We start from the raw sequence: 23,782 nt of genomic DNA on the forward strand, positions 1-23,782 counted from the left end.
CACTTAAAGAAGCTGTGAAACGCTCAGAAATGTCACCTGCATTACTAAAGTGGGATAATTCACCGCTGAAAAACTTTTTGGAGTTCGGTCGAAGCAGGAATCGAAACCACGACCTTGTGTATGCAAGGCCGGCATGCTAACCATTGCACCACGGTGGCTCCCAAAAACAGTAACTACTTATTCCAAGTGTCAATTCGATAGCTTATTTTGTTCGGAGGTTAGTGTGATTTCAGCAGACGCACGGACGCTAGATCGACTCAGAATTTCATGACGACCCAGTATTTACATACTTTATGGGATCTGAGACCAATACCCCTCATACCCCCTCCATCCTATGGTAGATGGTTTGCTTTGTTGCACTACATATCAGCCATAAAACTGTTTTACATAAAACTGTTTAATGACAACCCCTGTGTCGTTTACTGATTGTCGACGAATTCATACGTGATATATACCAGAGTCCAATGAACAGTCGAAACAGTGTACTGTCGGAAAAAGACATACCCTTGAATAAATTTGCAATTTCGATACGTACTTGAAAAATCGGTAGGGCTAGAAGAAAAAATGTAACAATCATCTTTGTATTAAACTCAAAAAAGCCTTCACGTGTTTCGGTCCAATTAGGATGATTAAAAAATCTAATAAGGAGACCTACCTATTTTCTAAATATCAAACAATGAGATAGCCAGTCTTCATCACAAAATTCATAATTCATAAACGCTGATAGCGTTGCCACAATTAATTATTTTTTTGCCATCATTTTTCCAAATTTGGACCAAAATTCGTACAAGCAGACCATTTTTCCAAATTAAATTAAGATAATTTAAGAGTTAAAATTTTTCCAAAATTTTACTTCGATAGAAAATTTTGGCAAATTTTTATTTCTATTCAAAATTTTTGAATTATTTCTATTTATTTCTATAGAAAATTTTATCAACATTTTATTTTGTCCAAATTTTATTTCTATAGAAAATTTTATCAAAATTTTATTTCTACAGAACATTTTGTCCAAATTTTATTTCTGTAGAAGATTTTGTCAAATTTTTATTTTTATAGAAAATTTTGTCAACATATTATTTCTATAGAAAATTTTGTCAAAATTTCATTTCTATAGAAAATTTTGTCACAATTTTATTTCTTTAGGAAATTGTGTCAAAATTCCATTTCTATAGAAATTTAGCCAAAATTTTATTTCTATAGAAAATTTAGCCAAAATTTTATTTCTATAGAAAATTTTGTCTAAATTTTATTTCTATAGAAAAAGTTGTCAAAATTTTATTTCTATAGACGATTTTGTCAAAATTTCATTTCTATAGAAGATTTTGTCAAAATTTTATTTCTATAAAAGATTTCGTCAAAATTTTATTTCTATAGAACATTTTGTCCAAATTTTATTTCTATAGAAAATTTTGTCAAAAACCCATTTCTGTAGAAAGTTTAGCCTAAATTTTATTTCTATAAAAGATTTTGTCAAAATTATATTTCTATAGAAAATTTTGTCAAAATTTCATTTCTTTAGGAAATTTTGTCAAAATTCCATTTCTATAGAAAATTTTGCCAAATTTTATTTCTATAGAAAATTTAGCCAAAATTTTATTTCTCTAGAAAATTTTTTCAAATTTTTCTTTTTATAGAAAGTTGTCGCAAAATTGTATTCTATATAAAATGTTTACAAAATTTTTGCATAATTTTGTATCTATACAAACATTTTTTGTCCAATTTTTTTTTTCTTTAGAAAATTTTGTCCAAATTTTATTTCTATAGAAAAATTTGTCAAATTTTTATTTCTATAGAAGATTTTGTCAAATTTTTATTTCTATAGAAAATTTTGTCAACATATTATTTCTATAGAAAATTTTGTCACAATTTCATTTCTTTGGGAAATTGTGTCAAAATTCCATTTCTATAATTCTATAATTTACCCAAAATTTTATTTCTATAGAAAATTTTGTCTAAATTTTATTTCTATAGAAAAATTTGTCAAAATTTTATTTCTATAGACGATTTTGTCAAAATTTCATTTCTATAGAAGATTTTGTCAAAATTTTATTTCTATAGAACATTTTGTCAAAATTTTATTTCTATAGAAAATTTTGTCAAAATTTAATTTTTTTAGGAAATTTTGTCAAAATTCCATTTCTATAGAAAGTTTAGCCAAAATTTTATTTCTATAAAAGATTTTGTCAAAATTATATTTCTATAGAAAATTTTGTCAAAATTTCATTTCTTTAGGAAATTTTGTCAAAATTCCATTTCTATAGAAAATTTTACCAAATTTTATTTCTATAGAAAATTTAGCCAAAATTTTATTTCTCTAGAAAATTTTGTCAAAATTTTATTTCTCTAGAAAATTTTGTCAAATTTTTCTTTTTATAGAAAGTTGTCGCAAAATTTTATTTCTATATAAAATGTTTACAAAATTTATGCATAATTTTGTATCTATACAAAAATTTTTTAATGTTTATTTTTGGCTATAAACTTTATTTCTATAGAAATTTTTGTTAACATTTTATTTCTATAGAATTTTTGGTAAAATTTTATTTCTACAGAAAATTTTGTCAAAATTTTATTACTACAGAAAATTTTGTCAAAATTTTAAAAATTTTGAAAAAGTACCGATTTGAGGAAAATGGACCAAAATGAACCAAATTCCATTTGGTGCGACCGTCGGACCAAATTTAAAATATAATAATTTTTTGGACCAATTTTGGTCCGATTGGATCAAAATGGCAACCCTGCTTGCTGTCCAAAATATCAACCAAATTAGACTTATAAATTGAAGTCTTATAAATTTGAAGTACATCAGAGAACCATAATTTTGTCTCCATATGAACTTACCTTTTATATTTTTTTTCTTCATAATAAAATTAATTTCAAATATTTAGTTTAATATAGTTTTATTTAGTTTGCGTTCGTTGTTTAATACTATTTCAATATATAATTATTTGTTTGACATTTCTGAACTAATAAACAACACTTGCACTTATTTTGAAGAAATAAATTAGTAAATAGTTTTATTTAAAAGAAAACATACCGGCATATAAATATAGCATATAAATACATACATACATATTCGATATATTTCCGTTAATCGATAGTTATATAGATTAAATTATGACAAGTTCTGGTTTTCATTTGCATACCTTCTCATTGGCAAAAGTTTAACATGGAGCAAAGTTATCAAAGCCAAAGGGCCTACATAACCCGAATATTGTAAACCCTTGCCAAAGGAATGTAGGCAAAGCTACAATCATTTATAGTGAGTGAGTGTGAGTGTGTGCGTGTGAGAATGTTTTCTCTCTTTCGTTTCAGGATTGATTTATACAGCTAAAAACACAGATTGTTTTAGATTTTAGTTAATGATACGTTTATGATTTAATTTAAGGCAGAAAGAGATAAAAACGTCACACATAAAAATTAAAAAAAAAAAAAAGTTTATCACCTGAGGGCGTTAGCTAAGTATACAAAAATAAAAACGTACATACATACATATAGACACAGTATTCTCGAAAGCTTAAATACAAAGCTAACTTAAAGTTAGGAGGCTATGATTTAAATTAAAAGAAATCTTAGTAAAGACCCACATACCCTGTTGTTGCGTTATTTTTTGTGTTAAATTGTTTACTGCTGCTAAAAAAAGTGTATAATCAGAACAGAGACTTTTCTGTGTGGGGGTCAAACAAATGTTATTGTTTTCCCCCAATTCTCTGCGATATTAGAGGGTTTTTCATAAAATCATTATCAGTATTTATAAATTGTTTTAGTATATTTATTAAAATAAAAGAAAAACCCTTTAATATCTTTAAGTTAAGTGCTGTGCTTTCTAAATAAAAAGGATTTGTTAAATTACATTATATAAAAAAAAATCCATTGTTTTTATATAAGCATATAAATTAGGTATATAAACTAAATATCATTACTTACATTAATTTATTTTTAATTTTTTTTTTTGCAAAAATTTCTTTAATTTATAAAAATATTTTGATTTCATATAATTAAGGAAGGCAGCTAAAATGTTGTGACTTATTTTCTAACCTATTCAAGAATTATTGACTTTTATTTCTTCATCTTCTACTATTCTTTACTTTTCAGGATAGATATTTCTTTAAATTTTAGCATTATTAAATTTTTTTTTTAAACACTTTTAGTGTTCCTTTAAGGGAGAAATTTGGAATTTTGTTTTTTAAGTTTCAGCCTAAACTATACACACTTGAATATTTTCAAAAATGCTGGTACAAAGTGGAAGGGAATTTTGGGAAGCGATATAATTTGGAGAGGGCCAAAATTTAACTGCTATGCGAGAAAGCTGTGTTTGTATAGGGACCACTATAGATGCTACTGCCCGAATTCGATACAGTCTTTGTACTGCGTCGGGCCATTATACACAGAACGGCGGCTACAACGGCCAACATGAGTATGAGACCAGCTATAGCTATGGCAATGGCAAAAGTACGTTGAGAGACACACAGAGCATCCTCCAAGGTCTGAAAGAAGATATAAAAATGTAGACAGTTCATAAAAATAAATAGTTCATAAGCATCCAATATAGTTTTTCAATTATTAACCTACCCTTTCTTTAGATACAGAATCATCATCTCCTTCGGTAACATCGACATTCTCATTGACATATAATCCTGAAAATACTTCAATAGTGGCTGGTGAGCCTTCTTCGTCTTTATTATCGCCATTGGCTTGTCGTTTGGGTCGTTTGCCTCCACAGATAGGAGCCTGTGCAAATATATTTAAAGTTAAACATTTTTAAACAATTACATACATCACTTCACTCACCATTTGACATTCGGGATCTACCAAGGGGCACAACTTGACATTACATTGATAATATACCGATGTGGTATAGGGGAATTTGTGGGCCGGGAATGTAACATTGGCAGCCAATCTATCAGACGTATAATTAAACTGACCCATAATTTCATTATCCATGGGACAACTGAAAAATATAGAAAATAAACATTAAGTATAGTTTCTCCTGCATAGATCAAAAGTTCACCATAAGGAGTTAGCATAAAGGGCCCAAAATTGAGTTATCTCTCCCAGCCAGATCTATACTAAAGGCTGTGGAAAGATTCATTCACCCGAATCGAAACATGTACAGTCCGGCGGTGTATAGATTTGTATCTGGCGTGTTCTTTTCAATGACTCTATTGATCATGTTCCTTAATCTAAATCTGTCCATAAAGCTCGATTAATAATTGTAAAATTTGATATAATGCATTTGGACGTTAATTGCCTGTTTCGGTATCAGGCTAACATGAAATATAATGAAAATTTTTCCAATTAAAATTTTAATTGAATTTTAAAAAATATTCAATTATTAATTTAATTGATTCAACAAATTTTTTAATTGAAACAAAAATCAATTACAAAAATTAATAGTATCAATTAATTTTTTAATTGGCCTTCAATTAATTATACCCACCACCATAGAATGGTGACGGGGGTATAATAAGTTTGTCATTCCGTTTGTAACACATCGAAATATCGATTTCCGACTATATAAAGTATATATATTCTTGATCAGGGAGAAATTCTAAGACGATATAACGATGTCCGTCTGTCCGTCTGTCTGTCTGTCTGTCTGTCTGTCTGTCTGTCTGTCTGTTGTAATCACGCTACAGTCTTCAATAATGAAGCCATCATGCTGAAATTTTGCACAAACTCGTCTTTTGTCTGCAGGCAGGTCAAGTTCGAAGATGGGCTATATCGGTCCAGGTTTTGATATAGTCCCCATATAAACCGACCTCCCGATTTGGGGCCTTGGGCTTATAGAAATCGTAGTTTTTATCCAATTTGCCTGAAATTTGAAATCTAGAGGTATTTTATGACCATAAAGAGGTGTGCCAAAAATGGTGAGTATCGGTCCATGTTTTGGTATAGCCCCCATATAGACCGATCCCCTGATTTTACTTCTTGGGCTTATAGAAACCGCAGTTTTTATTCAATTTACCTGAAATTGGAAATCTAGAGGTATTGTAGGACCACAAATACGTGTGCCAAAAATTGTGAGTACCGGTCCATAGTTTGGTATAGCCCCCATATAGACCGATCTCCCGATTTTACTTCTTGGGCTTATAGAAACCTAAGTTTTTATTCAATTTACCTGAAATTGGAAATGTAGAGGTATTGTAGGACTACAAATACTTGTGCCAAAAATTATGAGTATCGGTCCATATTTTGGTATAGCCCCCATATAGACCGATCTCCCGATTTTATTTCTTGGGCTTATAGAAACCGCAGTTTTTATTCAATTTACCTGAAATTGGAAATCTAAAGGTATTGTGGGACCACAAATACGTGTGCCAAAAATTGTGAGTATTGGTCCATGTTTTGGTATGGTCCCCATATAAAACGACCTCCCGATTTGGGGTCTTGGGCTTATAGAAACCATAGTTATTATCCAATTTGTCTGAAATTGGAAATCTAGATGTATTTTAGGACCATAAAGAGGTGTGCCGAAAATGGTGAGTATCGGTCCATATTTCGGTATAGCCCCCATATTTCCCGATTTTACTTCTTGGGCTTCTAAAATCCGAAGTTTTTAGCCTATTTGCCTGAAATTGGAAATCTAGAGGTATTTTCGGGTCATAAAGAGGTGTGCCGAAAACGGTGAGTATCGGTCCATATTTTAGTATAGCCCCCATCAGAACGATCTCCCGATTTAACTCCTTGGGTTTCTAGAAACCGTAGTTTTTATCTGATTTGCCTGAAATTGTAAATATTCTGGTATTTTAGGCTCACAAAAACGTGTATCGGATTAAGTTTTTATTGGTCCATTTGGTAATGCCTCCATATAGACCGACTTCACTTCTTGAGGGTGTAGAAGGCGTACTGATCATGAAAATTGCTTGAAAATCAATGTAAAATTTCCAGATTTTACATCTACAGATTTAAGATTTCAAATCAAGACGTTATTTTATAATTTTCTTGCACACTTACAAGAGATGTTAATGATTGCCCTAAAACTCAAACTAAAATGGTTCTTATAAATCCAGAATCTGATATAGTCCTCATAGGTGAAATCTTTAAATTTATCTTCGGGAAGTGTCCTCAAGTCCTCAAGCCCTCCTGAAATTTCAAAGGAAACCCTAATATTTGGTTCATGGTGGTGGGTATTTAAGATTCGGCCCGGCCGAACTTACTGCTGTATATACTTGTTTTTTAAGTAATACTATCATTTCTGTGATTGAAGACATTTCAATTAACAAATTAATAGGATCAATTAATTTCGTGATTGAATCAGAAAAAAAAAATTTTGTGTGTGATATTAGGACCTAAAGTTGGATAATATCAATATCTTCTAGTATAGTATTTTTTCGGTTCTTCCCTAAAAACTTACCCATCTTCACCCACCAATCTCTGTTCGCCCCATCCCAAACCATCACGTACAATACAATCGGTAACGTGCAATCCATACAAATCCTGTTTGTCAATATTAATCACAAGCGTCAAAGGATCTCCGATTTTCACATCATTGGCAATTGTATGTTCGGCATTGTAAATTTTCATATGGCAGCCAGGCATTGGTATTTCATTATCCAAATCATTATCATCGCTCATAGCATTCGTAGCAGCATCCTGTTCCGGGTCATAGACATCATCTTCATCCAAATCATCATCGGCAGCCCGATATTTATCTAAAGATCTGCCATAACCACGACGATCTCCATTCTCACTTTCGGAACTTTTTAATGCTTGTGGCTTTTGGGCATATTTGCTACCAACCATTTTATGATGATGAGCTTTCTTGCCATTCATGGCAGCATCTCGTGATTTATATGAACAGCGTACATGATAACCACGACCAGCGTCGGTTATCAATTTCAAATGTGGCTGTAGGACAATTGTGTTGAAGAACTCAATGCCGCCATCATCCTGAAATAAAGAGAATGGAGGAAAAAAAGGGTGAATTAGAATTTTGCTCACGCAATTTACAAGAGCTGATTAGATGGGGTTTAAAGGATTTAAGAAATTCAGATGAAAGTGTACAAATCCAAAGAAAAATAAGTATATACGGCCGTAAGTTCGGCCAGGCCGAATCTTATGTACCCTCCACCATGGATTGTGTAGAAACTTCTACGAAAGGCTGTCATCCACAACGTAATTACTTGGGTTGTGGTATCTTAAAAATTCTTAACATCGTTTTCTGAATTGTGAGTTAGTCCATACGTGGTAGAGAGCCAGAATTGAAATATGGGGGTCGCTTATATGGGGGCTATATACAATTATGAACTTGATATGGACCAATTTTTTGTGATTGGGGAACGATTTAACTGAGGGCTATATATAACTATAGACCGATATGGACCTAGTACCAATTTTCAACTGACTAGGATGAAATTTGCTCCTCCAAGAGGCTCCAAAACCAAATCTCGGGATCGGTTTATATGGGGGCTATATATGATTATGGACTGCTATGGACCACTTTTGGCATGGCTGTTAAATATCATATACTACCACCACGTACCAAATTTCAACCAGATCGGATGAATTTTGCTTCTCCAAAAGGCACCGGAGGTCAATTCTGGGGATCGGTTTATATTGTGGCTATATATAATTATGGACTGATATGAACCAATTCCTGCATGGTTGTTGGATAACATATAGTAACATCATGTACCAAATTTCAACCGAATCGGATGAATTTTGCTCTTCCAAGGGGCTCCGGAAGTCAAATCTTGGGATCGGTTTATATGGGGGCTATACATAATTATGGACCGATTTCGACCAATTTTTGCATGGTTGTTTGAGGCCATATATTAACACCACGTACCAATTTCAACTGAATCAGATGAATTTTGGTCTTCCAAGAGGCTCCGGAGGTCAAATCTGGTGATCGGTTTATATGGGGGCTATATATACTTATGGACCGATATGGACCATTTTTGTCATGGTCATTAGAGACCATATACTAATACAATGTACCAAATTTCAGCCGGATCGGATGAAATTTGCTTCTCAATATAAACCGATCCCCAAATCGGGGGATCGGTTTATATGAGGGCTATATATAATTTTGGACCGATGTGGACCAATTTTTGCATAGTTGTTAGACCCCATATACTTACACTATGTACCAAATTTCAGCCGGATCGGATGAAATTTGCTTCTCTTAGAGGCTCCGCAAGCTAAATCGGGTGATCGGTTTATATGGGGGCTATATATACTTATGGACCGATGTGGACCAATTTTTGCATGGTTGTTAGAGACCATATACTAACACCATGTACCAAATTTCAGCCGGATCGGATGAAATTTGCTTCTCTTAGAGGCTCCGCAAGCTAAATCGGGTGATCGGTTTATATGGGGGCTATATATAATTATGAACCGATGTGGACCAATTTTTGCATGGTTGTTAGAGATCATATGCTGACATCATGTACCAAATTTCAGACGGATCGCATGAAATTTGCTTCTCTTAGAGTCCCCGCAAGCCAAATTTGGGGGTCCGTTTATATGGGGGCTATACGCAAAAGTGGGCCGATATAGCCCATTTGCAATACCATCCGACCTACATCAATAACAACTACTTGTGCCAAGTTTAAAGTCGATAGCTTGTTTCGTTCGGAAGTTAGCGTGATTTCAACAGACGGACGGACGGACGGACATGCTCAGATCGACTGAGAATTTCACCACGACCCAGAATATATATACTTTATGGGGTCTTAGAACAATATTTCGATGTGTTACAAACGGAATGACAAAGTTAATATACCCCCATCCTATGGTGGAGGGTATAAAAACTTTCCTACGGAACGAATTTTTAGACAAACGAAATTCCTGTTTGTTATGAAGTATTTTCTTTAAGAGCAAGAAGCTTAATTGTGTAACTTCCCCCAGAAAAAGTGAACCCACCTCGAAAGAAAATGTAAGTTTATATTAGAAAATTTTAACTAAATTATAATTGCAACATGATACAAATAAGTTAATAATTTTTGTCAAATTCAAGAAAATTTTTTAAAATTAATAATTTTTTCTGTTGTTTAGTAAAATTTTATATTTTGGAAGAAAATATAGGAATTGAAAATTTTCAAAATGTCTTCAGCGCTATATGAAGTTCTGGGCAGACACAATTTAAGTAAAATTTATTCAATTGAGAAACTTATGAACTCAGTTTCAGCAAACTTGACCTATTTGAGGAAAATATGAACTATTTTCATATTTTGTAAATTTGTGTGCTTCATTTGTATAAAACTTTTTCTCAGTTTTAGTTCACTTCATTAGGCTAAGCAAAAAATAATTAAAATAACAAAAATTCTCTCACATTTAGCAAAATTGAATTAAAATCAACTAAATTTCATGAACTAAAATAAAGTTTAATCGGCTATAAAATTTTTCTGGGGGTTGCATAGAAGCACATTTTTTTGTATTTTTGATTTATCACATCTTTTCACATATTTGAAAAAAAAACAAAAAAAAAAATAATTATTGCATAGTCCATAATATGTAGCTAAGATTTTTGTCTGACATTAGTTGAGTATTCTTGTGCGACGATGTTGAACACAATTTTATTCTCTCAATTCTCTTTTAATACCAAGTTTGTGTCTTAAGTCTTTCGTTTTATCAATTGTCATTTCCTTTAAAAAATTACCTAGTATTCATTTTAATTTTTCCTACAAAAATTCTAATAGCAAAATAAGAAATTTACAAAAACTAGCAACGATCTGGCTTATGTTAAGGAAGTCTCATTTGCAAAAAAAAAAGATCTTTTCTTCCATTCAATCCCAAATTTTAAGAATATCATTAAAAATATTCTAACATACACACAATTTGCTAGCAAACATATTCGTCACACTTGGCTAAGCATATAATCTTAATGAAGGAAATTATTTGTATTCAATCTTAAATGTCGACAAACCCACGTCACCAATGGCCCAATGTGATGACCACCATGAATACTTCACAAGAATTCATAAAAATTATGATGAAGATGAAGATAATAATGATAATAGTACAGCGATAATAGCGTTATTAAAGATTGAAGAACTTAAAACGGCTATGAGCAAGTGATATTGTGCACCAGACCATGGTATGGTGTGAAGAATCCAGAACCACCCAAAAACCCTACAGCCATTCGGCTATAATGTTTGATTTCCTGGAAGTTTGTAAATAAATACTTGAAATACAAAAATAGTTCAGCAGTGATGATGAGCTTGGTATGAAATGGAAAGGTTGTTAACTCAAAACTTTGCTAATGATCACAACTTTTTCACATCTTTCAACTTCCATTCTTGGTAATCTTTTTCACATTTTCCTAAGATAACAAACAAATAAAGAAGAAAAATGAGAATTGTGTCCAATGTTGTTGGAAATGGTTGTGCTTACATATATAGATGGAGACTTCCGCCTATCTTCAATCTTACATAAATATCTTATATATATAAAAGCTCTTAATATGAATTTTCTGGTTCGGTATTTTCTTCAAAAGAAGCAATCATCCAAGCATTTAAGAATTAGAATATTATCGTTGACTGGCTAATAGACTATTATTAAAAATATGAAAAAAAAACATTATTTAAATTATAGACCATGCTGAAAACGACAGAATAACAAGTTAAGTGGAAAATATATAATGATAATATGCATATGAAAAATACATCATAAATATGCCTGAAGATAGTTTTTGGATAATGATTGGTGTAGTCTGGAAGCTAGAATATTATGAAAAAAATATGTGCCATTCCATAAAAGATTTTGATTAGCGGATAAAAAAAATATTTTGTTACTTAGAGAGAGGATATAATGTGGTCTTCTATTGAAACTAGTATGGAATCCTTGACAATTTTTATGAAAATGGGCGTGGTTGAGTTGGACTTTTTAGTTTTTGAAAGAGAAATATTTCTGCTCTCAAAATTTTGATGTGTGAGACATTTGCTCACTTCGAAAAATGAGATCAAATGAAAGACCCGTTCAGACCAGTGCTTTTCTCTATATAAAGGGTGATACGGTCAACATTTGGTCAAGGGAAAACGCGTGTAAATCGGTGAAATCGTTTATTTAAAAAATCAAATTAAATTTCTTTTTCAAGTTCAATTAGTATAAAATTCAGGAAAAATATTCAGTTAGGCTTTCGCTTTTCCAAATCCGAATTGCCGGGCCTCACGCTTGACACCTGCCATCAGATTTTGTACAGCCACCTTGTCCACCTTCTTCGCCGCAGAAAGCCACTTTGCCTTGAACTGCTGCTCGTCCTTAGCAGTTTTTTTGGTCTTCTTTAGGTTCCGCTTGACATAGCCCAGTATTTCTCAATTGGGCGGAGCTCTGGCGTGTTGGGAGGGTTTTTGTCCTTGGGAACCACCTGCACGTTGTTGGCGGCGTACCACTCCATGGCCTTTTTACCGTAATGGCAAGATGCCAAACCCGGCCAAAACAGTACGGAACAACCGTATTTCTTCAGGAAAGGTAGCAGACGTTTATTCAAACACTCTTTCACGTAAATTTCTTGGAAGCTATGAAAATGCTGCTTTTCAAGCCACAGGTACAGATGGCTTGCCAAACCAGATATTTCTTTGCGAACTTTGACAGTTTTATGTGCTTGAAAATATCTGCTACCTTTCCCCTTCCTTTTGCCGTATAAAACTCCTGTCCCGGAAGCTGCTTTTAGTCGGCTTTGACGTAGGTTTCGTCGTCCATTACCACGCAGTCAAACTTCGTCAGCATCGTCGTGTGCAGCATCCGGGGTCGCACTTTGTATTTTGTCGTCGTATTTTGTTTATCATCGCGATTTGGAGTCACTACCTTCTTGTAAGTCGATAGTCCGGCTCGTTTTTTGGCTCGATGCACGGTTGTAGACGATACACCCAGCCTATTTGCGGCATCTCGGAGAGAGAGGTTAGGGTTTCGCTTGAAACTACCGGCAACTCTCTTTGTCGTCTCAGCGGCTTCCGGTTTTCGATTTCCCCCCGATCCAGACTTCCTGGCTGTCGACAAACGTTCCCCAAACACTTTAATTACATTTGTAACGGTTGATTTGGCAACTTTTAGAGATTTTGCCAGCTTTGCGTGCGAATAGCTCGGATTTTCGTGATGCGCGAGCAAAATTTTCATACGCTGCTCTTCTTGCTTGGACGGCATTTTGACAACTGAAGAGTGACTTCCAAAATCAAAATAGGAGCAACATTCTACACACACACACCTTCAAAATGAGGGGTGTTCAGGTTTTTTTAATGCAAAATTGAAAGAAATACGTCAAGTTTATATTGACCAAATTTTGACCGTATCACTCTTTAAGCGCAATACAAGAAACTTTTTGTGGCAGTCGATGAAACATGGATCAACTGATAGAGACCCGAGACCAAGAAGTAGTGGACTGCACACGGCGTTCGTTTTCCAAAGATGGCGAAGAAAGTTCCATCGGCCAGGATCAATATCGACAACCTGTAAAATAGCAAAACGATCATAGGTTGCACATTGTCAATACGACTCTGAATTGAAGAAACACGGTCCCACTTGGTGATCTTCAGCATGATAATGGACTGGCTCTATTTTAGTGGTGTGGGCGTGAGTGAAATTTCACACACACTCACGCACATTCACCAAGCAAAATGTTTATTTACGCACGCTCTCGCACGATACGTGTGGTAGCCTCTCACACTCATGTACATTCACGAAACGAAAACAAGTCACATGAATTGTCGTGAATCGTGAGTGAGCTTGCGTGAGTAAGCTCACTCACGATTCACGACAATTCATGTGACTCACGAAAAATTCAAGAGACTCACGATATTTTCCAACCGGGAATGGGAGAAGGTAACAAAATTCATGAATAGTATATACATACACTCAAAAAAAAGTTTACTTGGATCCAAAGATTTTGACCTTCCTTTAAGGATTTTGGTATTGATTCCGAGCCAAAGATGCGGGTTCTTTAAAATAAGGACAATTTATTTATTTTTATTTATATTTATTGTAAAAATAACCAAGCCTTCAGGCCAATATAAAGTGGTTATAAAAAAAACTACAAAAGTAACTTTAAATATATAAAAATTTTTTTACGACCTATCTGGGTTTAAATCTAGGATCTACAAAATTAAAATTAGGATACAGGTCTCATTTATCGAATTTTCATTCTATTTTCCGGTATATTAATAAAGCTATTCATGTACAAACAAATGCCAGTTTAAAAATCTAAATTATGACGGGTACTTTGAAGTAAAAGAAATTTTCTTAATTTTAAACAAAAATTGGAAAATCCTCAAAATAAGTCTTGGCCTAAAGATTCAATATTTCAGTTAATTTAATACGTTTAAAGACATGCAACTTTAACGAAGGGAAGCAAATGTGTGTCCTAAATTTAATGAAAAAAAATTTTGAAGCAAAGATTATAAACTTTCTTTTAAGGTGGGTATTCAGTTCGAGTTTAGCCGCTAACATCGCCATTTTTTCACGATTACTTTTCTGAATTAATCCACTTTAAGGAAAACAAACTTTACGAAAATTTGCTTTGGGCTTTTCCCCATCAAGTTATAATAAAATTTGCAACAACTATGTATAATTTTATGACTTTTTTTGCTGATTTAGTTTTCACTTTAGCGGCTAAACTCGAACTTAATACTCACCTTTAATTAAAATTTCATTATTTTTAAGAAATTTGTCCTTAATTGTGTGTAAATTGCGCATCCTAAAATTGAGGTTGCGTAATCTAATTTCAGTTAAATTAATTTCAGTTAACATACGAGTAAGAATTATAACTTGATTTTTTCGTTAGCGTGATTTTGCAGAAATTTTATTCACGCACATTCTTTGAAACGATTTTATTTATCACGCACGACATATTTGTTTCAGTCCCATTCACGAGAGTTGCTTTAGATTTTGGTCACTACTCACGTGATTCACGCATGAATCACTCGAGTCGCGACAATTTCGTGTCACGCGTACACCTCTAATCTACATCCCAGCTTGGCAAGGGGAATTTGGTCGATTTGCGCTACAATCTGATGCTTCATCTACGATTTTCTCCCAAGGGTTCAACCCCTTGCGGCTTCAAAAAGTAACATCGTCGCCATTGAGGACTCAAGAAAATTTAATTTTCAGACAACATAAAACGTTTGGATCATTACTGGGACAAGTGTATGGATTAAAAAAAATTGTCCTAGTATATTGCCAAAATCAGTCAAAAACTATAGTTTATTCAGTTCTGTACAGATATCACTGACATGTTAACAAAAAAAAAAAATATTTTTTGTCTTCAATCACGAAATTAATTGATCCAATTAGTTTTTTTAGTGAAATGTCTTCAATCACAGAAATGTCAATCAAAGTCAATCAAAAAATTAATTGATGCAATTAAAAAATTAATTGATGCAATTAAAAAATTAATTGATCCAATTAAAAAATTAATTGATGGAATTAAGTTTTGTGATGGATTTTTGTTTCAATTAAAAATTTTGTACAATCAATTAAATTTTTAATTGAATATTTTTTAAAACTCGATTTTAATTGGTAAAATTTTCGCGATATTTTTTCTGTGTTGTATCTAATTTGTTATTAATCATGTGACTAAAGAAGGTAGCAATAGATAGGAGCTATATTAACTAACCTAGTTTAGGTATAGACTTTTTAGCCCATTGTGGTACCATAAGTGATAAACTTTTCTCTTATAAATGAGTGCTGCCAGATTCTATGCTTACATCAATGGTAAGGGATCTTATTTTTATAGTCGAGTCAGAACGGCGTTTAATATTGCGTTGAAACCGCATAGAGCAGTTTTCCATCACTAAGTAAGTAATACCAGTAATTAGTATTACTAGTATTACTGAGAGGTGTTAATCCAACGCTGATAAACTTTCTAGTGTTGGATGGAACTGAAATTAAACCCATGACCATTCGTATGGCTTGCATGTTAACGACGATGGCTCCCACGGAGCCATCTTTGTGCAATTGAAATTGATATTTTATGTTAGAAATTATCGAAGAAAATGACTTTGGGACAAACTTAAATAACATCGGCAAATATATGAGGGAAGTATGGTTGTATTTTTGGCAACCGGGCGTTACATTTACCGGGAATATCTCAATTTGGTTCGATTTATTTTTCAAACTCAAAAGACTTTTTTTCCAAAAATTGTAGCCCATGCCAATTCTCTCTCCATAAAATAAAATATAAATAAAAAGTTCTAGGTAATGCAAAACATTCGAATATCATTTTCTATGGAATGCCCTTGTGTACTACTCTAAACAGGTAACAACCTTCCTTTTGAAGAGACTTGTGCTGTAGTTTCGTTTAGTCTGGTTTCTAGAATAGCACACAGAGGCAGATTATAGTCAAGTATAGAATATATGCATATCACAAGTAATAATGGATAATAATAACTATAAATGCACTAGAATTTATCGTTATATGCTTTTATGTTTTTATGTGTATGTCTCTCGACGTTTACTTCAATTGGCCTCTGTGGATTGAAGTTGTTTTACTGTTTGTGTCTTAAATCTTTTGTTTTGCTTTATGACCATCGCCATTTACTAAGCCATATAAACGAATCAAAGGGGGGGCCTTTTACGTAGCATTGCCTACAGTACTTGTACCTCCAATGGAGAGAACAAAACAAAAAGCGACACAAAATATTACATCCAAGTGCTTACATATGGTTTTACAACCTTTATTTTCAAAACAAGTACCACCAAGTACATTTCCCATTGCCAATTGTGACTATAGAAAGAAAAGAATCATTGCAATAGGGGATACAAAAAAAAAAGAATACAACCATTACCAGCTATTGTTGGCTGACAAACATAACGGTATATGTAAGGAAGTTAAAGTCATATTGCCGTTTTTCATTTCACCCAGTCGTTTGCATAGAAATGCATTTATCATCATAACTATGAAGAATATGTGTGCAATGACTATGAAACGGTAAATTACCGTTTGTTCTTCTTCCTTGAATTTGAACTAAATAGTTGAAAACTAATATACGAAGCGATTGTCTTTTGACATCCCATTGTTTTGGAAGCATATTAATGGTTAATAATATGTAAAAAATATTGAAATGCAATGTAATAAATTACATTATCTGTCATTAAGAAATTCACATGAGGTTAGGTTTTGAAGGTACTTTGCTGGGCATTTACCAATTTATGAAATGTAATAACTTTGTGGGATAAATGAAGTAGATGTTTTTGGAGTGTACCATTAGGCAGGAACTCTAAATATAGTCACAGAAAGTATATATTATACGTCCAAAACAAATGTATGCAACCGAAAGTTCGGCAGGCCGAATCTTGAATACCCACTACCATGAATAAAATATAATAGTTCTCTCTGAAAGCCCCTCGTCGTAGCGGGTTATTTGAAAATATATAGAATTTCAGAACTTACTACCTCAAGGAGATCGGTTTAAATGATACACTTCGCGAAGTTAAATTTATGGTGTTTTTTTTTTCTTGTAGAAAATGCGCACTTTTTGCCCGGAAAATGTACTTTTTAGGTTATTTTCTAAAAAAAGAGGCAAAAGTGTATCATTAAGCAGGAACTCTAAATATAGCCACAGAAAGTATATATTATACGCCCAAAACAAATACCCACTACCATGAATAAAATATAATAGTTCTCTCTGCAAGCCCCTCGTCGTAGCGGGTTATTTGAAAATATATAGAATTTCAGAACTTACAACCTCAAGGAGATCGGTTTAAATGATACACTTCGCACAGTTAAATTCTTGTCCAAAATGCGCACTTTTTTTTGCATTTTGCACGGAAAATGTACTTTTTAGGTTCTTTTCTCAAAAAAAGCAGGCAAAACTGCGAAAAGACTTCGAATTCTGTTGTGAAAATAGTGCCACGTGTAGAGGCAAATTGCGGGCACATTCAGCACTGCCGATAAACGAGAGTGCTGCGATTGCCCTGATTGCTCCTTTCAATTCTTTTCTGCCCGCTGAAATGATAGCATTATTTTAGGTTGCTGAAAACATTTTAAAAATGCGCACTCTGAACCGACAAAATGAAGGCAAAAACACTTTTTTCAGAAAAGAAAACACCATTAGAGTTACGACATAAGGAGACTTCATCAGATTCTGGATTTAAAAAAAAAAACAGTGTATGAGTTTTGGAGGAATCTTAAACATCTTGTATAACCAATCTTTGTGGTCCAAAAATACCTCTAGATTTCAAATTTCAGGCAAAAATTTTAGAAATTGCGGTTTCCACAATCCTAAGAATCCTAAATCGGGAGATTGGTTAATATGGAAGCAATACTATGGACCGATACACATCATATTCGCACACCTATTTGTGGTCATAAAATACCTCTAGATATCAGTTTTCAGGAAAATCGAATAAAAATTGCGGTTTCTTGAAGCCCAATTTCGACGATCGGTAAAGGGTGATACGGTCAAAATTTGGTCAAGGGAAAACGCGTGTAAGTCGGTGAAATCGTTTATTTAAAAAATCAAATTAAATTTCTTTTTCAAGTTCAATTGGTCTACAATTCCGGAAAAATATTCAGTTAGGCTTTCGCTTTTCCAAATCCGAATTGCCGGGCCTCACGCTTGACACCTGCCATCAGATTTTGTACAGCCACCTTGTCCACCTTCTTCGCCGCAGAAAGCCAGTTTGCCTTGAACTGCTGCTCGTCCTTAGCAGTTTTTTTTGGTCTTCTTTAGGTTCCGCTTGACAATAGCCCAGTATTTCTCAATTGGGCGGAGCTCTGGCGTGTTGGGAGGGTTCTTGTCCTTGGGAACCACCTGCACGTTGTTGACGGCGTACCACTCCATGGCCTTTTTACCGTAATGGCATGATGCCAAATCCGGCCAAAACAGTACGGAACAACCATGTTTTCTTCTTGAAAATATCTGCTACCTTTCCCCTTCCTTTTGCCGTATAAAACTCCTGTCCTGCTTGTAGTCGGCTTTGACGTAGGTTTCGTCGTGCATTACCACGCAGTCAAACTTCGTCAGCATCGTCGTGTACAGCCTCCGGGATCGCGCTTTGGCCGTCGTATTTTGTTTATCATCGCGATTTGGAGTCACTTTCTTCTTGTAAGTCGATAGTCCGGCTCGATGCACGGTTGTAGACGATACACCCAACTTATTTGCGGCACCTCGGAGAGAGAGGTTAGGGTTTCGCTTGAAACTACCGGCAACTCTCTTTGTCGTCTCAGCGGCTTCCGGTTTTCGATTTCCCCCCGATCCAGACTTCCTGGCTGTCGACAAACGTTCCCCAAACACATTAATTACATTTGTAACGGTTGATTTGGCAACTTTTAGTGATTTTGGCAGCTTTGCGTGCGATTAGCTCGGATTTTCGCGATGCGCGAGCAAAATTTTGATACGCTGCTCTTCTTGCTTGGTCGGCATTTTGACAACTGAAGAGTGAATTCCAAAATCAAAATAGGAGCAACATTCTACACACACACACACTCAAAATGAGGAGTGTTCAGGTTTTTTAAATGCAAAATTGAAAGAAATACGTCAAGTTTATATTGACCAAATTTTGACCGTATTACCCTTTATATTTGGGGGCTATACAAAAAAATGAACTGACATACCTAGGTTAGGTTAGGTGGCAGCCCGATGTATTAGGCTCACTTAGACTATTCAGTCCATTGTGATACCACATTGGTGAACTTCTCTCATATCACTGAGTGCTGCCCGATTCCCTGTTAAGCTCAATGACAAGGACATTCTTTTTATAGCCGAGTTCGAACGGCGTTCCACATTGCAGTGAAACCACTTAGAGAAGTTTTGAAACCCTCAGAAATGTCACCAGCATTACTGAGGTGGGATAATCCCCCGCTGAAAAACTTTTTGGTGTTCGATCGAACCCCCGACCTTGTGTATGCAAAGCGGGCATGCTAACCATTGCACCACGATGGCTCCCTAACTGACATACCTATTTGTGACATACCTATTTCTAGATTTCCCATTTCAGACAAATCGGATACAAACTTCGGTTTATAGAAGAGTCGGTTTATACGGGGTCTATATCAAAACCTTGACCGATATAGCCCATCTCCTAACTTGAGCTGTCTGAAAAAAAAGAATCTGTGCCAAATTTCAGGACAATAGCGTCATTATTGAAGGCTGTAGCGCAATTACAACAGACAGACGGACATAGTTATATTGTCTTAGAATTTCTCCCTGATCAATAATATTCCGTATATAACAAACTTATACCCCCATAACCATTTTCGTATACAAATTAAAGCTGCGTTTCCATTTCCAACTCCAACCAGAAACCAAGTATAGCGGTTGTGAAATTTTATTCTTAGGAGCATTTCTTGAGAACGATCCTTAGTGGAGGGTACATAAGACGCCGCCCTATTTATAGTACATCTGAATTTGTCAGTAACCTAACCTAACGGACTACATCAAAACTCATCAGTAGACTACTGATTCGTTAATGGGATTCTCTAGCTTCATTCATGACAACATTTTAGTGCTGACCATAATTATGTTATGGTAGATCAGCAATACAAACTATATTCCCATTTCCTCAGCTAATTTTTCAATGGGCTTACAATGGCAATTTGGGAATTAGTCTATTTTTTGTTTTGCTTACTTTATTTTTGTTTTGGTAATTTTATAAGGTAAGGGAAGCCTTAAAACGGGTCTGTTTAGGTATGTAAGTCTGTCTTGAAAGTTGAAGCAAAAAGTATTTAGCCTAATGATTTGGGTACGGAATGATTTGGCACATGTTCGTTGGCTATGGCTATGGTGTGAAACATGGTCAAATAGATTGGCATACATGTTGATTGATAGCGATGATGAAGTCTGATAAATGATAATTACAGTTGCGAATTGAGTCCAGCTATGGAACGACTCTGACACAAATACGTGTGTTACCTACATACATAGTTGGGGAATATGGAATTGTTTAGATAGACAAGTGTTTCGTGGGTATGTCAAAATTAGATGTTACTATTTGTGGCTTAATCCCAACTGCAATTGCATATCAGTATAGAGATTAAGCAAAAGTCTATTGCCATTTGTTTATTTATATATGGAATGTTGACCAATCTCTTGGCTGGATATGTTCATGGGAAGGAATGATTAAAAAATTTAGAAATTTTGAATTTTTCTATAAAATTAGGAAATTTTATTAAGTAGATATAACCTCACTCGAGCAAAATTCAGAAGAAATAAATTATATGTTGGAGAGCAACATTTCATGACCTCTTGAATCAAATAGATGATGCCAGTCTCTCTGCTATGCTATTAGAATGCAGTCGATAAACTAAATTGTAGTTAAACATTTATTAAAATTTACAATAAATATTTATTCAGTGTATTGTAATTCTTTTAATTTTTATCTATTTAACCTTCAACTATTATTTTTACTTAATTTATTTTAGCATATTTTAACGATACAAAACAATGCCATTTACTTTAAAAAATTCTAATGAAAAATAAAACTTAAATACAAATTGTCTTACAACACTTCTCAATAGTGGACGATGAGCTCATCCCAACTTTGTTAAAAGTGCAAATCAAAATTTAAAATAAAACCCCATCAAGCAATAATGTTAAGTACAAAAATTATGATGAGCTTATATCCATAAATATGTATGACTACTGATTTTACCTTCAGATGGGCTAGTGTCAAGTTAGCATCTCCAATCTCAGTTAAATGTTAAAAACAATTAACAATAATCAACATCATGCAGTAGTGAAAAATATGATAAACACAAAGTAAATATCAGATTTAATTTAATGCCAATGGGGATGCTACAACAAAGGACAGGATGTTATGACTTTGAAGTATTAAGCGAAACCACACAGTACATAGGGAAGTAAGTTTTGAATGTTTGCTTTTTAAACATTTTCAAAACGAATTAAATTAAAGTAACTAAACAATTAAAATTAAATAAAAAAATAAATTATATTAAGCAAAATTTATCTAAACTAAATTGAAATAAAAATACAATAAAATAAAATGAAGTAAAATATAAAATAAAATAAAATAAAATAATATTTTTATGTTACCCTGATATAAATGCAGGCAGGCTTTACGTATTAGAATTGTAATGATATGTAAAATAAAATAAAATTAAAATAAAATGTAATGAAAACAAAAATACGATAACATAAAATAGAATGAAATAAATTTAAAAAAAGAAAAAAACATTTATATAGAATTAAAATGAATTTGATTTAGTTTTAAAATTCTATTGTCTAAAAATTTCGAAAATATTTTTCCATTCCCCCATATTAGAATTTCTCTGATGGCATCCCTATTCTCATATCACATAGCCATAGACTTAGACATCACAAAAAGGCAATTAAGTAAATATAAACAGATATAGACATGAAAAATTCATCCATGTATAAGCATTGCCATTGGTCATCAGTGACATATAATGAACAAATATGACTCTAGCCAATATGAATGTGTGTTGGTCTTGTGTGGTCCATTGGGTCGATGGAAAATGCTGAGCCATTATTATTTATAGATTTTTTTTTTAACAATTAAATATGATTTAAAAAGATAAATATTGATTAACTCCATTGGCTTCGAAACTATGAGCGTTCACGCTATATTGAATGCTGAAGATATTTGGAGAATCAATTAATTTGAGGAATTCCATGATATGATATCATGAGGATGATATTTTTCACAGAACATTTTAATGTGCAGAGACCATCTCTATCATCTTTATCTATCTATCTTTATCAAACGTCACATACGCGTTGTAAATTTAGAAAAAGTAACAAAAGTCGCAAATTCTAAATACTTTAGTCGCGTCAGCTAGGCAGCGAATTCGATGATATCCAAGACGATGGTATGTGCGAACAAGTTTCAATTCTTAGGAATGTTCGTAATTTTCGGTTTTAGTCTCCACATTTTCCCTATTCCCTTTGGCACGAGTACAGGACAACCGTGGCTTTTCTCGTCCTTCTGTCCAATATAACCCCAAGGTATTTTGCACACTTACCAACGGGATACCACATAAGAATATGGGCTTGATACCACCAAAGAAAATGGGCTTGACCGTCACAAATTTATGCAGAAATTGACAGCGACTGCTGTCAAACTAAATTAAAAAATTTCATAATTTCATCTATTCAAAATTAAGTTTTCTACAGTAGGTTTACGACATACGTATTATACCGTCGCAAATGAAGTTTCATAGTAAATATTTAATATAGTAGCAAATAATGTCGAACATATTTTCGGAATCTTCCAAACATTTTTGGAATATATGTAAAAAACAAATCAACTTTTTGGTGTTCGGTCGAAGGAGAGAATAAACCCCTGACCTTTTGTATGCAAGGCGGGCATGCTAAACATTGCTTTACGGTGGCCAACTAAATGCATCGGCTTGTGGGCGGGTGGGTCCCTGAGTCGATATAACCATGTCCGTCTGTCCGTCCCTCCGTCCGTCCGTCTGTCTGTGAACACATTTTTGTGATCAGAGTCTAGGTCGCAATTTAAGTCCAATCGCCTTCAAATTTGGCACATGTTCCTAATTTTGGTCAGAACAGAACCCTATTGATTTTGGAAGAAATCGGTTCAGATTTAGATATAGCTCCCATATATATCTTTCGCCCGATATGCACTAATATGGACGCAGCAGCCAGAGTTTTATACCGATTTGCTTGAAATTTGTACAAACATAACACTTAGTCGTATAGTCAAGTGTGCAAAATTTGATTGAAATCGGTTCAGATTTAGCTCCCATATATATCTTTCGCCCGATATGGACTAATATGGTCCTAAAAGCCAGAGTTTTGGCCCAATTTGGTTGAAATTTTGCACAGGGAGTAGATTTAGCATTGTAGCTATGCATGCCAAATTTGGTTGAAATCGATTCAGATTTAGATATAGCTCCCAT

At 33.7% G+C, this 23,782-nt stretch overlaps 1 protein-coding gene across 4 annotated transcripts in view; it reads right to left on the reverse strand.

The window, feature by feature from the left end:
- Positions 1-2,880: 2,880 nt before the first annotated feature.
- The window catches only part of pio (zona pellucida domain-containing protein piopio), a 141,803-nt gene continuing 120,901 nt past the window's right edge, over positions 2,881-23,782 (reverse strand). For all 4 annotated transcript variants that reach the window (XM_075309531.1, XM_075309533.1, XM_075309532.1 and 1 more), the window contains exons 6-9: positions 7,355-7,890; positions 4,789-4,948; positions 4,570-4,728; positions 2,881-4,484 (exon numbers count right to left, since the gene is read on the reverse strand). In XM_075309531.1, the coding sequence (XP_075165646.1) occupies positions 4,287-4,484; positions 4,570-4,728; positions 4,789-4,948; positions 7,355-7,890 (1,053 nt within the window). In that variant the 3' untranslated portion in view covers positions 2,881-4,286. The remainder of the gene's footprint in view (positions 4,485-4,569; positions 4,729-4,788; positions 4,949-7,354; positions 7,891-23,782) is intronic.

The sequence above is a fragment of the Haematobia irritans genome, chromosome 5 (genome assembly GCF_050003625.1).
Source record: "Haematobia irritans isolate KBUSLIRL chromosome 5, ASM5000362v1, whole genome shotgun sequence".
In the NCBI taxonomy this organism is placed as follows: Eukaryota; Metazoa; Arthropoda; class Insecta; order Diptera; family Muscidae; genus Haematobia; species Haematobia irritans.